Source organism: Trachemys scripta, chromosome 1 (genome assembly GCF_013100865.1).
Source record: "Trachemys scripta elegans isolate TJP31775 chromosome 1, CAS_Tse_1.0, whole genome shotgun sequence".
Taxonomy (NCBI): Eukaryota; Metazoa; Chordata; order Testudines; family Emydidae; genus Trachemys; species Trachemys scripta.
Genome location: NC_048298.1, coordinates 116,881,348 through 116,897,783, shown reverse-complemented (window position 1 = coordinate 116,897,783; position 16,436 = coordinate 116,881,348). Strand labels below are relative to the sequence as shown.

The 16,436-nt window shown below is 40.5% G+C and overlaps 1 protein-coding gene across 1 annotated transcript in view; it reads right to left on the bottom strand.

Moving 5' to 3' along the window:
• Nucleotides 1-7,191: 7,191 nt before the first annotated feature.
• The window catches only part of ST8SIA1 (ST8 alpha-N-acetyl-neuraminide alpha-2,8-sialyltransferase 1), a 173,511-nt gene continuing 164,266 nt past the window's right edge, over nt 7,192-16,436 (bottom strand). Inside the window, exon 5 of the mRNA XM_034782629.1 lies at nt 7,192-12,088. Coding sequence (XP_034638520.1) covers nt 11,602-12,088 — 487 coding nt within the window. The 3' untranslated portion in view covers nt 7,192-11,601. The remainder of the gene's footprint in view (nt 12,089-16,436) is intronic.

Here is a 16,436-nt window from a genome sequence, read left to right as displayed (position 1 = left end):
GCACCAACAGTCCCTTTCCCTTGTGTATCAGATATCAGCTGTAAACTGGTCCAGATCAGCTCATCTTGTACAATTTTAACCACACACTACATTCCTGCTGACTAAAAATATGCAAAATTTCAAATCAAGCTTCAAAAGTACTCAAAATCAGCCTTGGTTTGAGTTTTGCCTGCATTCATGCTTTGTAAAGTTCCACAAATAAGGACTGTGATTGTTCACCCAGCTGGGAGGTTGGTGAAATCCTTCTCCATCTAGTCAACCCTATTTTATTGCCATCACTGGGACACCCCTCTGCAAATACATTAAACTAAAAAGCAGAAAGTCCAAGGCTTGTTGAAAAGCAAAAAAGAGGCTGGAGGCAGGGATGGCTGGGGAGAGAGGGTTAGAGTTCACAGAATTCAAACCTACAAAGACAAATCTTTATGGGCTGTTTCACGTCTAGCTCCTGGGGGCCAAATTGCATTGTTTAGTTCACAAACAGAACACAGCGTGGGTCACACAGCCCTGTCACTGACCTCAGAGGGCCTTCTGTGCAGCGTACTCACCAAGAGCAGAACTGTTTCCATTAAAATCAACGGACGTAGGAACTTTTGAAGATTTGGGCCTTAATCACATTTGAAAAAATCTTGGCCCCGGTTCATTTGACAACAATGACACATTTTTGCCTTTACCTGAATTCACAAATTCTTACTAGATTTATGGTTGCATATATAAAATATCTATAATGAAAACACAAATTGTTGATCTGTTTTACCTTTCAATTTGGTTTACTTACTAGAAGCCACTAACAATGCCTATTTGCATTCACTTATTTCCCATCCCTAGAATAGAATACTTGATTCTATGTACTCAAAATATACAGTATGGAATTGTTGTTATTACGTTTAGACAGAGGCCTGAGTGAAAAAAAAAAACAAAAAAACCCCCAATAACATGTTGTCTCGTGTCCATCTAATTTGTCTGATGACATGATACAATCTCAGGCCAGCGAGATTTTAGAAATACAAGGGGATAGTCTTTTTCTAAGGCAGGAAACAAGTGTGTTTACTTTCTGAAGAGATTATCTGTTTTCCTTGCAAGTTTCTTTACGGTTATAAAGAAAAAGCTTACGTTGCAATCTCCAGAACCATAGCAGGTGTCATGGAGAAAGAGGTAAATGGCCTGAATTGTAGTCCATTTTCAAAAATTGCTAAAAGAAATCTTTTCTTCCTCATTTAACCTCTCTTTTCAGTATTGTTACAAAATAGCCCAGCTCATGGGCACAACAGTTTTAACAATCACGTACAATCTTTTACATTCATCATCATCCACATGCTAAATTTCACATTTCATTATTAAAGTGGCTTGCCACTATTTCTTTTATGTTAATTTTTTTTTTAAATCACTAGGCACCTTTAATCTGCCCTGTTTGTTTTTCACCATGGGCTTTCAGTGATAGCCAGAGGAAATCAGTAGTGACACATTACAAAATACAAGCATAAAGAAAATATATTGTACATATATCTAACTGAACAATTTAGAAGGCCTTAAAGTTACGCATACTTTCCACGAGATTACATGTCACCACTACTACTGTTTAAAACCGGGGAAAGTAGAAAATGACTTACAAATGCAGATCTCATTTTTCTGATTTAGGATAAGTGCTTATTCTTCAAATGCAAAATAAACAAAAATCTAGGTCTCTGAGCGACTGAAAATTTGTAGCATTTCTGTGCTATACTGGGTACTGTTTCATGGTTTTCAGCACTTTGACCACATAATACACTTCCTGATTTTTAAGTGTCTGGAAACACATGGGAATACTTTGAATCTTCTTCAGCCCCACTTGTAACAAAAAATATTTGTAGTCCCCATGTGACTGCTACACTTAAGTTTCTTCTGTTTTGAAAGAATCAACCTGTTTCAGGGATATTCCCTGAGCCAGATTCTCTGACTCAGTTCTGACCACATGGTGCTCCCTTAGTCGCACAAATAACCCAGTATCGAGTCACAGCTGGCTGGATCGGAATTCCTTAGAGAGCTCCACAGGTGTAAAGCTGGCCAAGCCAGTTCCTATGCCAACCGCCTCTCCACTCTGGCACAGGGAGGATGTCAGGAAAGGGAAGGGCAGGGATGGACCAGAGTGCAGCTCTGCTAATTCACAGCTGGTGGTGTATGAATAGTCTGGGATCTATTGCTGGTTGTCATAAATAAGACTAGCCATTGGGTACTCAAAACTTATGCTGGGGAAGTTTGAGAATCAGGCAGCAGTAATTGACTCCTTCTGTTCCTGTGCCATGTGGATCTCAGTGGACGAGATCATCCAAATTTATTCAAAATGCAGAATTATTGGTTATCTCCTTTAGATCAGTAGAAGCTTTATAAGGTGCATCTACTGTGTATAAACAGCATATATTTTATCTATTGGACACACATACGACATATATAAACTCACACATGAAAAACTATGAAAATATTTCTTTCATATATTATACTCCACACAGATACTTTGCACACATAAAAACTTGGCAGCATGCTAACGATGTCTATGAAACATGGCTTTCGACAAAGGACCTAGGGAGGTACTTGCAGAGACTGATGCAAAATAAAAGAGATCCAAACAGCAGAAAAAAGATGCCAAGAGTAGAAAAACATACAATAAAACCAGGCACGGTAACTAGAATAGTACAGAACAGAGGATGGATAGGAATTATGATGAGCTGTAGAATAATAATCAACAATGTTTTTCTATTTCCAATATTATAGACTATCGTTAAGTGAAGTTTATAAAGGAGGCCTAGATCTTTTTCCCAGAACTTTTGAAATTGACTTGCATTTCACTGATGCCGTATTGACTGTGAGTTCATTATGATTATTATACAGATTCACTATTTGGTTGCACTCAGTCAAGGCTAAAACCAAGGACTATGTTACAGCCAGTCTATTTTCTAGTTTCTGATGAACACTGGTACTCAATGATCAAAAATTCCAGATGTCCAGGGTCTATCGCCATACATTAGTATTGTGATGAAGAGAAATGGCACAGAGCACGGGAAGAACAAATAGCAACTACATTTTCAAGACAAGTGGCATCTGAGATTAGAATTGGACCTTTGATATAAATTACAGAAAGAACTTCCTAAACAATAAGTTTATTGCATGCAAAAGTAACCGGAAAAGGGGAAAAACACCTCCCCTCCCCCAAAAGCAACCAGTTAGGTACTAGAAAAAACGATAATTGCCTCATTAAAGTCTAACAAAGTCTTTTGACAATGAGTGGAAAACATTGTCTCTGATGAATTCAAATCATGCTAATCTCTTATTCGAGGGTATGTATTTCTGTGAAACAGGTATTTATTGGTAAGTCTTCATTGCTATGATGAAGGTTTTTGTCTTTTTACTCGATTCATAGAAACTTTATTTTTAACATTTTTTTCACCTCATGCACTATACAGTACTTGAATACACAGAATATTGTATGCTCCATTTATTTTACATATATATTGAAATAGGGCCTCATATTGGAAAACACATCCTGTCCCACTCAAAGTATGATTTGTTTTTGCACTATCATACCTTGATGTGGCAGAATTGTAAATGGAATAACATGTCTGCTTCACAGTTGCAACCAACATATACTCATCCAAAGGAGCTACTTGTTCTTTGTATTTATGGAAAACAATTAGTTTACAGAAATGTACCTTTCACTAAATAGCATCATCTTAGAATAGTTTAAAAACATGAGAGTTTGAAAGGTTTTATTTCAGTTTTATACCATCAATTTTATAACTGTACAGCCAGACCCTTGGCTGGTTGAAATCTGCATAGCTCTATTGAAATGAAGGGCGCTACAATGATTTATGCCAGCTGAGAATCTAGCTCATAATTTGCTTTTGTGTTTTATTTGGACTTTCTTTTTTCCATTAAAAAGCAAAAACGTTCACTTGCTGAGAGGGGTGGAAAACCCATACGGTCTGTTAAAATCTCTGACAGTTTGAAGACAGTACCCTCGCTGTACCCTAAAAGTTAGGGTGGTTCTTAACCAGGAAGGGTGAACTGGCTGTTATCAAATAAGAATGATCTAAATTGCCCACAAAAACATCAACCATCTTTTTTTTAATTTTCAAAATAGTTTGCCACTGCCCACTCCCTGGTTCAGATCAGAATGGAAGTGCTGAAATAATAAATCAGTCATTTGTATAGTGATTTTCATTTTTAAAGCACTTCACAAACATCAACTAATTAATGCTTCAAACACTTCTAAGGCAGGTAAAATATTATTGCCATATTTCAGGGTGGGATACCCCAGCACAGAGGCAGGTCAGTGTCAGAACTGGGATTAGAAAGGAGAAGTTTGTGGCTCTGATGTAATCATGCCCCTCTCTCTGCATTACGAGCAGTATTTCCAGATTGTCTGATAGCGGAAGGACATGAAATCCCACATGGAAGCTTTTTCTTGCAAATTTCTAGCTCTATCTAATTAAACCTGAATCTTTTCCAGTGTGACTATCACTATTTCTAGATTTAGGGCCTGGACCAAAGCCCACTGAAGTCAATGGAACATCAGTTTTGGATCAGCCCCTTACTGAAATGCTTTTGAGCATCTTTCTTAGCTGTTATGGTGCCACTGTGATGTTTGCTGACGAGATGAGAAGTTAACTGCTCTGGGGAGGAGAGGACAGCTGGTAGTCTTTGACTAATTTAGGCCTTGATTCAGCAAAGCATTTAAGCATCTGCTTATGCCCCATTGCCTTACTGTGTCATCATATATGTTTAACTCCACTACAATCCTGACTGGAATCTTTCTGTGCTACTGCAAGACAGTATATATAATGGTAATGGATATTCAGTGCCAGGGAAGGAGGATCAGGACCACAGAAGAGAAGTTATCGTTGACCAACATTTGAATTGTTCAACTTTTAGATTGCACCAGGGGGAACAAAGCAGGTTTTCCATTATCCTCTGCATGTCATTTTGCATAGAAAGGCCCCAATCCAATAGGCAAAACTCCTAATTATTTAAATGAGACTAAAATCCTTACTTGTCTCAGTCTCAAGAAGCGCTTCAGAGCAACAAAGAAGCTAATTTTCATAGGTGATAAGCTACTACCTCTCCTATTGATCTCAGGAGGAGCTGTGGTTTCTTAACATCTGTGAAAGTCAAGACAACAAAAAATATATTGTGACAAAGTTCCTCCTCTATCTTGGTGGGTCCTGCGCTTACTGGCGGATTTTCTTGCCTTAGAGATTCACCATGTGGGTTGGGGAACAGCCCAGAGACCTTCCCCTCTGGAAGAACCCACAATCCAGGTCAATTGGGAGGTTTCGGGGGAACCCGGGCCCGCCCTCTACTCCGGGTTCCAGCCCAGGGCCCTGTGGACTGCAGCTGTCTATAGTGCCTCCTGTAACAGCTGCATGACAGCTACAACTCCCTGGGCTACTTCCCCAAGGCCTCCTCCAAACACCTTCCTTATTCTTACCACGGGACCTTCCTCCTGGTGTCTGATAACGCTTGTGCTCCTCAGTCCTCCAGCAGCACACCCTCTCACTCTCATCTCCTTGCGCCTCTTGCTCCCAGTTCCTCACACTCACACCACAAACTGAAGTGAGCTCCTTTAAAAACCCAGGTGCCCTGATTAGCCTGCCTTAATTGATTCTAGCAGCTTCTTCTTAATTGGCTCCAGGTATCCTAATTAGCCTGCTTGCCTTAACTGGTTCTAGCAGGTTCCTGATTACTCTAGTGCAGCCCCTGCTCTGGTCACTCAGGGAACAGAAAACTACTCATCCGGTGACCAGTATATTCGCCCTCTACCAGACTCCTGTACCCCACTGGTCTGGGTCTGTCACAATATATTAACCTTGCAGTCACTGTATACTTTATAATACTGGTGGTAAATTAGGATCTGGTATAATATGCTGGTTGCAGAGGTGTGGTGAAAGTGGGGCTAGCTCCAGCCATTAAGGTCACCCAATTCCCAGAAGCACTCAATGGAAGAGGGGCTTGTATGGTGCCATCCTGAGGTTGTAATTAACCCATACTCCCTTTGAATCAGGCCAAACGTTTTCACACTGTTGTGGAGAGAACAAGGAATGCTGTTACAATGTTCACAGAGTTCCCCATGTGGTTTGCTGATTGGAGATACTTTACCACAGCTTCATTTAGACTTTTTATTTTCAAATGTCCACCATTTTGGAGATAGTCCTACCAGGGTCAATATAGCCCAGTGAAAACAATTAACAGAAATCAGATAGCAAATGATATTCTGTCTTCCAGTTGTTGTATACTGTGTATAAACAGAAGGCAGTAAGTATAACTTCCTTTTGATATTTGAGGTTCTTTTAGGAACATTTGCCAGTTTATGTTTATTAAACAGGCTAGCAAATTTGTTAGTAATTTTATAATTTTCAACTATCAAAATCCTGTTTCAATTACATTTTTAAAGAATTCACTGTACAAATGCCAGATGTCAACTGCCAAAGAGCAGTCCTAGTGACAAAACATTCTTGCCAGCATAAAACATTAAAATAATGGAAATAAATGTAAAACTAATACAAAAATATATCTGGAATTCCCCAGAAATCACCTAGAAATTATTTAAAAATAATATCCTCTATGAAACACAGTCTCAATACATGCTACTTTATAGCCAAATTCTCCATTTGCTCCAATCATATTAACGGGTGTAAGTCAGCACAGAATTTGGACCTTCATCACCAAAATCCAGCCTTTGGTTAGTTGGTAAGATTTAGAATGGATGATAACATAATTTATAAAAAGGTATGATTTAAAATGGCAGTTATTTATGTAGATATTTTTCCAAACTCATTTTATTATTATTTATTATTTTAAAAATCATAATAAAAGGAGTTTGGAAAAATCTGACTTCAAGAAAGTGACTGCACAGGAAAAAAAGTGGAGGACTCCTTTAGAAAACCTTTACTTCTTAGTGAACCCAGACATGACAAGGAAACCTCTCAGACAAGAGGCCACGTCTACACTACCTGCCGTATTGGCGGGTAGTAATCAATCTATCGGGCATCGATTTATCACATCTCGTCTAGATGCGATAAATCAATCCCTGAATCGACGCCCATACTCCACCTCGGCAGGAGGAGTAAGCGGAGTCGACGGGGGAGCCGCGGCGGTTGACTTGCCGCCGTGAGGATGGCCAGATAAGTCAAACTAAGATACTTCGACTTCAGTTACGTGAATAGCGTAACTGAAGTTGTGTATCTTAGATCGATCCCCCACTCCACAGTGTAGACCAGCCCAGAGAGATTAAAACCTGGGCATCCAGAGAAGGAAAGTCTGTATAGAAGCAGGAAGGGAACAGCATCACATGGCGTCCAGAGCCATCATTCCACAAAGGGACAGAGTGGTAGATAACATAGCTCAAAAAATGGATGGCACTGGACACAGTGCCAAATTCAGCACATCTCCCAGGAAGTATTTGCCAACAGGACTCCCACGGAGCCCCAGCAACAACTTAAAGCTGCCCTTCCATGGAGAAATTACTGGGTGAAGGCAGCAGTGCAAATGTCACCTATCCAGTGGAGTGAATGAAGCCTATAGGGGTACATCTGAGACATCACAGTCTATTCCCGGAGCCATGACTGTGATGTTACAAACTCCTTGTTGACTAACTGCAAACTCAAGCAGAAGGCAGCAATGAGCTAAAATGAAGATATCCCAAATATTCTTTATAATACATACGGCAATACTGTAGAATAATGGTCCAAAACACTACAGCTTACAAAAGGGATGCTGCAAAATTTGGGGATATTCATTATAAGCATACTCTGATATCTAGATGAAATGGCAAAGAAAATGATGGAAAACATGAGCGAGAAATAAAGGTTCATATATTGTTACTATGATACTTTAAAATGTTCTCCACTTTATATATTTCGGACCTGATCCAATGCCCATTGCAGTCAATGGAAACACTCCCTTTGCCTTTAGTAGGCATTGGATCAGGCCCTTAAATAGGAAAACAGTAGATCTGCATAACCTGTACTGTAAATTTATACAGATCATCTGAAAAAACAAGACTCAGACTGCACTGCAGATTGTTTTTAGTGCCAGACTAGTGCTTCCCACAGCTCCCATTGGCCGGGAACGGTAAACCGCGGCCACTGGGAGTTGCAGGGGGCCGTGCCTGCAGACCGTAAATGTAAACAAAATGTCTCACGGCCCACCAGCGGATTACCCTGATGGGCCGCATGCCGAAGGTGGCCAACCCCTGCAATAGAGTTCCTCCCTGCAGAACCAAGAGGAGAAGTTTGTTGTGTCCCTCTGAAGTTATGTTGTCCCTATTTCCCGAAACCACAAACTACTGAAATTTTAAAGCAACTTAAAAGAGAGTTCCTTAGAGAGACAGTCTACCCTTAATCCATAGTGGCGTCAACAGGAACTCTATGTGAGCTCTCCCAAACCTCACCAACTGAACCAAACTGTGTGACAAGGAGGCCCTCACTTTTACAAATACCAAGTGCAATGGCCTAACAAGATTCTACCATCCACAAGAGAGCTCTTGCTGCAGAGACATAGTGTAGTTATCTAGGGGAAGAAGGGTGAAATGCCTTCTTCTTCATCGCCACCATCTACCTAAAGCATGAAGTTGCCTTCATGAAGGAGACAGTAACACAGGTTATTAGCTTGTTGGAGGTGATATATGAGAGGGGACCTAGGATTTCATCAACTTCTTCATTGTGGCATGACTTCCCTTTCTGTTATAAACCTCTCCTCTCCTCTCACACAGCAGCTGCAGCAACCATGTTTTCCTTTCTTCCACTGGGACAGTGACAGGTAGCTTTTCCCGCAACATGGCAGCCTTCTGCCTGGTCACTACAAAAACACAAACAAACCCATGCAGCCTAAAATAGGAAGTCTATATCTGGAATTCTGAACTTTAATTATGCTTCAGGGTAGATCAAAAGCACATGAGGGAGCTTTTAGTGCACTGCAGCAGGGTCTACATGGACACTTAGTGTGCGTCGGGTTAGCAGGGGATAGATTCACAGGCCAGCTCGTTGTGAACTAAGTGTTCATGTAGATAAGCCTTTAGAAATTTATGGGTAGAGATATTACCGGGTCCAGCAATATTCCTTATTCTTAAATAGGGAATATAGCTAGAACTGGTTAATAGTCCTAGTACCAGAATGAAGATTTTAAGTGTACCAAGTGTACCTTGGGCCTCCCTGGTTCCCTCAGCATTTTATAGGAGATCTCTCAGGATTCAGTATGATAGATTTCAAATGTCAGGAAGGACCCATAGAGATCATTAGGAAAAGATTTTTTAATAAAAACAGAGAGGGAATGGGATGTCCCCCATGTACAAGACAATTGCTGAGAATCCCATCGGTAGCTCCAAGCCATAAGGTATGAACCACCATACTAAGTTTTCCAGTGAAGATACTGATTTTCTCATGACCCTGATCAGATTATTTCCCCAAAGCATGGGAGAACAGAATTCCAAACTGTTTCACATTCCTACAGACAGCAATTTCTCAAGAAATATTTGGCAGTCCTGACATGTACAATAAAACGACAGTTATCTATTCTGGTCCAAGAGAAAAACAGCTTAATAACATTTGCTACAACTTGCAGTAAAGAAACTATTTGATTCTCTGAAATCCTTCCTTACTGAATACCCTTCCATAAATAAAATGAACAGGTCCAAGATGAAAGAATTACCAGGTTATGCAGCATTCTATCAGATTTGTTGATTGTATCTTCTTAATATAGACAAAGATAAAGCAAAATATAGAACCCAGTCAAATTTGATCATACAAATTTCTAAAACACTATGTAAGCCAAATAATCTCCCACCTTCTTTTAGGACTGTAAACCTAAATAATGATGCCCATTTCATGTTCTGGAATATTAATCTTTAAAATGATTTTATTCTGAAAGGTACAGTTAAAAATTTCAGAAGTGTGAAGACTTCTCTGTTTCTGTCCTACACAGACATTTGAGGGATTTTTTAAACCATTATTTCTATATTGCAGGCAGCTGACACTAAAAATAAAAACATCATCAAAGCATGATAGGACATACCCCCCCCCCCCCAACCCCCAACCCCCCAAACCAAAGCGTTGCCTGTTTGGAACTAATATGCATAGCATAGGAAATACTTGTGGCAAGCCAATGTCTGTTGTTCTCGTTTTTTGCTGTTTTGACAGTTTGTAGCTGCTAGTGATGGAGTAGAGAGCAACAAGGATGCAGATCTGAATTTAACAGGCTAATCTTGCAGCCGAAATTGCAACAAAGATGACGTTCCAATATTTTATTTTTGTCACAGTCCTAAAAATAAGAGTACTAATTTACTCAGCATTAGAAAGGTTCCAGGACCATGGGCCAGCTGAGAAATAAACAAAATGAAAACAGTCTGTGAAGCGATGAAAAGGCTAGAGCAGCCTAAGTGAAATGTACACACTTACATAACTCACTGATTTCAAGGACAGTGACTGTGTTATGTAAGCACCTGACAGGGTCATTTAATCTTTGCTCACTATGTAGTTTTTAAAGAGTGCTCCCAAGGGCTGGGTTTTTTTTTTTTTTTTTTTCCAAACAATATCTTGGACAAGAGATGATCTGGGGAGAAAAATAAAAAATAAGACTTTACGGCCAGCATCGCAAACAGGAAGGGATCTAATCGCAGAAACAGAACATCGCTTCAAGGAAAAAATTTTCATTGTTTTAACAAATTTTAAAAGATACCTGTACTCACTGCGTACCGTCTGCGCTACAAGCAAATTAAGAACCTGGGCCCGCATACCTTTGTGTGCCTCAAACTCCCATTGAGATCACTGAGCATTTGATGTAAAAAGGAATACAGAATGATACCCAAAGAATGTACAGTAAATTGGTCAGGAGCAGCCCTTATTACAAAACTTACTATTCTACAACAATGGGCCAAAACCAAGCTACTTGAATTGTTTTTAGCTTCAACATTTCCCAAAGAATTTGCCAGTGTTTCATTAAAATGTATTACCATTTTTCAACCATCTCTAGTCCATAATACTACATTGACATGGTTGTAAACTGCAGAGTTCTGGACTACCACTGCTAAATACTGTAGTTAGGTAGGGGTTTTCCAATATTCAGGGATTGCTCTATTACAAAAACTGGGCACGGTTTCACCAGAGTCTAAGCACCCTTAGTTCTTTCCCTTGAAGTCACTGGGAGTTGGTGACACTCAGCACTCCTGGCTTGAAGGAAGGTAGTAAGAAAGGAAGGAAAGAAAGGGGGTCGTGCTAATCTGGAATTAAATGGACTTTCAACAGCGAGTAGCATTTAGCACAGTCGGCCTCCATCCAACCCTTAATGCCCCTTTTAAATTGATCTTTTAAAATGGGAACCAATCAAGTTCAGGGGTGCTGCTTCCAACAGTAATTTCATAATTTTGTGGTAGTGAATTCCATGAGAGCTACTTATTTCTCCATAACACTGTGTGTAAGGACGTGTCTCTTGTTTGGCCTTCACGTTATCAATGGAACAAGTAGCATCTTTAAGGTTTCTGCAAATCCATAAATATTTTCCCCTTTCTCTTTTAATTTTCTTTTTGGAGAATATGGAAATTATAATGAAGAGGATCCCCCATGCCCTTCCTTATGGTCCTTAAGCAGAGGACTGGAGTAAAGGGGCCTCACACTGTTCTAGCTGCATTCTCAATACACCATTTTTATGAAGAAACCAGAGCTGTAGAAACTCCTCTGGCATGGCATGGAACCCAGAATCAGGCAACACGTTGTCATAGTAATGATGGCTGATAAACCTCCCATGCAGGTCCACTGAAAAAGGCCAGAAGCCATAGATGGTTACTTCTTCGCACAGACCTAGGGCTGCGCTGACAAGGAAGAGACCTGTTGAAAGCCGCTTGGCATGGATTCCTCTGCTCTTCCAAAACTTGCCAATGTCACGGAGGAAGTTGGGATTGGCAAAGAGCACCGTTTGGTTGGCACCAAAGTCCTCCAGGGTGTAGTAAACCCGTAGGGATGGCTCTGTCCCCGTCTTCATAGAGAAGGCTGGCATATAGATGTAGCTATGGTTATAGACTTTAACACTATCCACAAAGGTTTTTCTAGACCAAAGCAGATTCTGGAATCTGTGAAAACAAAACAAAGGCATGGGGGTTACATATATTTTCCTGTTCATTTCAGAATCCAGCTCAAAGCTAACCTTCCTATATTTTAAACTATTCATGGATTTTCTCTAGCCAACCGTGTGGACTGTTTCTGCCATCATGCCTATCCATTCCCTTTGCTTGTTAACACTGGTCTCCTCTGTCCCTTTCTCCAGTGTCATCTGGACCTGTCTTCCTGTATGTCTCCATTCCAACTCTTCACTTCTTTTCAAATCTCATGTGAAAACGTACCTTTTCTCTCTTCCTTGTGCCTCTGAATTTCTCTGTCCCTCTGCTATTATTTATTATTTAGCTCCAGGAGAAAAAATGGGTTTGCAGTTGAGGCACTGGACTGTGACTCAGGAGAGCAGAGTTTGGTTCTTAGCTCTGCTAAAGATTAGACTTCCTGTGTGACTCTGGGCAAATCACCGAGGGTGTGTCTACACTGCAATAAAGAACCTGTGGCACCGAGGCTCAGAGCCCAGGTGAATTGACTCAGGCTTGCAGGGATTGGGCAGCAGGGCTAAAAATTGCAATGTCGATGTTCAGACTCAGGCTGAAGTCTAGGCTCTGAGATCCTCCTGCCTCGTGGAGTCTCAGAGCCCAGGCTCCATCATGAGCCCAAACATTGACATCTCAATTTTTAGCCTCCACAACCTGAGGCCCATGAGCCCGAGTCAGCTGACCGGGCCAGCCATGGCCATGTTGTAGTGTAGATGCACTCCCAATCTCTGTACCTTAATTCCTCCTCTGTACCATAGGATACTTCTGTGCCTCCAAGGCTTTGTAAGGAAAAATCCATTATTGTTTGTGAGGCACTCAAGTACTACAGTAATGAGGGACATAAGTCAGGTATAGGTATAACTGAAATATGAAAAGCATTTTGGGATAGGGTTTATACAAAAGAAATGAAAAATAAGCAAATATATTGTAGCAATGGGTTGTACCTGTTTAGAGAAGAATTAGATCCAGTCAAATATTTTTTTTTACCCTGTGAAAACTGACAAATTTTATTGAAAATTTTAGCAGAAAATTAACATTTCACTGAAAATGTTTTGGTTTTTTAGCTGAATTGCCAAAAACTGAAGAGTTTTCAGTTTTCTAAGAGCGGGGATGAGGGGTGAGGATTTTTCAGGAAAACAGATATTTTCTTTTTATCCAAAACCCAATTTTCTGTCTGAAAACTTTTGGACAAAGAATTTTTTTTTTACCAGCCTTAGTAAAAATCCTTGTTGTTCTGGCTCCTTAATAGTGCTTAAAATTAAATTAAAAGGATCTCAGTCAGATTCTACATCAGCAGCAGTAAGAAATATTTATATAACCAAAATGCATATATAAAGCCAGAAGACATCGTTTGTTTCTGTTATATCTTTATGATTGCTTAAATATGATGTTAGAGGTTAACATTCTGTTTCTGGAACTACATGGACTCTTAGGACCTAGCACTTAGCAAAAACAAGTTGCATGGAAACCAATGTGTTGTTTAGGATAAATGGCACCACAGACCAAACAGACAGAGCTGAACTCCAAATTAATGTACAAGATGGAGCAATGTTGTTAAGTGGGATTAAAGGCCACTTATATTTCTAGATTACAAGTTAAGGAGCCAGAAAAAGGTACAAGTTAAAGTAAAAAGACTCCTGTTGGCAGCTACCAGGATGGTTTAAAATGGTGTAGATTTTTATTCTGCTAAACCACTCCTCTGATCTTTTGGCATTAGACTTTTAAACCACTGACAAACACTTATTGATGAGTAAAGTTCACATCACCTTTGACTTCCACCCAGGGTATCTATTCCAAAGTACTATTCTTTGATGAAAAGTAACCTCTCTATACTGAGGAATTAAATACTTCCAGAGATGCAAGATGAATGGTGACTCTGGCAGGAAATTCTAGGTTAGTTTTGGATACTCGCATCCACTCACCATGGCTCATAGTGGCAAAGTACTGTTGTTTGACACTGAATAATGCCACTGAAATGCCCTACTGAGGCATTCTGAGAGGTCAGGGACTTTTCATGGATGTGGAAAAACCTGTTTAATTATAGGAGTCACTTGCTTGGTGTGGGAATCTGTTCTGCACTGCTAGAATTCCTCCCTTCATCAGGGAGTCACCATAAACTCTTGATAACTTACATTTGCTCTCTCCTCAGAGTCATAGGCACCTAAGTTGTGCCAGTAAAAGATCTTGTCATCTTTATCAGCATCCCATAGTGCCTATGTCTTGTCTTCTACATGAATTCTAATTGTCTCAGGACAGAGTAAATTTTTTTCTGCACATACGTCAGAGAAAGCAGCCCTAATATTACCTCCTTTTCTAACAGCTGGGTTATTTTCTCTCTCACGCACAGGTACCCTATATACATAAAAACTATTGCTGAAATTTTCTCAGAGGCAGAATTGATATTGTCGTCTCTCTACCACTTATAGCACCCTACCCCTCTCAAACACTGAGCAGTCTTAAAAGTGTTATATTATATAGGAATGACATATCAGGTCCAATTTAATACTGGCATTGTATAAGACTCCGAACAGCAGAAAAACTAGGATTCCTGATTACTCTTCTTCACTCTGCCATGGATATACTGCAAATCACAATCTTTGTGCCTGAAAGATGGGTGTAAAAACATCTCCTTCACAAGGGTATTAAGAGATCTAATTTTGTGTAAACAGCTTTGGAATGAGAGGCACTACACGAGCATACAAACAAACAAACAAAACCCATTGGTCTGAATATGAAACTAGCTGACCTGGAGCAGTTGATTAACAGATCTTATCAGATAGGGCTACCTAAACATGGATCCTCCATGGGCACGAACATTGTGACTGCATTTGAGCCTAATGCTAAAAGGAAATCACTTTCTTTTGAGCATTTACCACTTAGTTGTTTGTCTAGCAATGGGGTTAAGCACAACCGAAATAAACAAATAGGACAATAAATTCATTGAATAACTTATTGCATTTGGCAGACACCGATAAAGCATGTAAAGATCAGCCAGGACTGAAGTATACTGGCAGAGGAGTGCAAAGCGGAGTTACATTTACCTTTACACATTGATGTACACAATAATGATTTGTAAAAGCCAGTATCCAGTGCTATTAGTTCTTTGTTTTCATGAGTAAAGTGAAAGCTTCCTTGAATGAGGGTCCACCTGCTGCCCATGTGGAAAAGCAAGAATCCTGGCCAGTTTTGGAACATTTGGGCTGATACATTTTGAGGCAATAAATAAATAAATAAATTCCCCTTACAAGCACAAGCTCATGTAGGTAGAAGTGCAAACCCCACGATCCCAGTGCGAGGTTTGGGAAGCATTGCATATTGTCCATCCAGGATGCAGGGGAAACCTCCTGCTACAACCTCACAGGGGCAGAGTATGCACTTCCCCAGCTCTGCTAGCCATTGCAGAGGGAGGGGTGGGGACATGTCTTCTCCATGCTCCTTTTAGGGATTCTAGCAGCACCAGTGCTGCTAACCTAGCGCAGGCGTTGAGCTCAGGTGAGCCCAAGAATGCATTTGTGGCCAGTCCCTGCACACCCATGAGGAACTGGCCACACATTCTGGCCCTCTCCATCTAAACTGCACCAGATACAATAGGGGCAGCAAGGCTGGCAAACACTGACAGACTCCTGATATAAACAAATGGCTTCATTGTTTACCTCTGCAACACTTTGATCTAACAAAGCAGGGCCAGCTAGGGATTAGCTTATTTCCCAACCAGCTATGCAGCTCCTCCCCTTACACAGCCACCCACTGTTGTTACTTTCTCCCCCAAATGGCAGCTCTGACTTCAGCATCAAAAAGGTAAAACATCATATCGAGAGCTGGAGATACAACTGCACCATTGGAAGGGCTGAGCTTTCACACATGCCCTACCCAAGTATGATTCAGCACTGAACAAGAGCAACCGCTTCTGGGGTCAGCAGATTTTTCAGTCTCCATTCACATTCAATTCTTGACTCCTCTGCTGGAATTTCTATATGAATGGAACCCCTGCTTTCTCAAAGCTGCCTACCTTCCTAAGGATGGAGTTAGAGTTTTCCTGTGCATTAGTTCTTTTAGAACCACCTTCCTTGACAGTGGTGAAAGCATGCTGTACAATCTCTCTCTCCATGTGGTTAAGCTGCCAAGCTTCCTCCTCAAGAACTTGTACAGTCAGTACTTCCCTGGAATTGCTACAGCTAGATCACCAGCACCAAAATATAGACAAAGAAAGGATGGGTGAGCCATGAGGAGCTGGAGGTTTTTCAAATCTCAAACGATCCTGACTTTGGCAAATCACTTTGAGTTCAGAAACCTTCCCCCCACCCCTGCTCTACAGCCAAAATGCTTC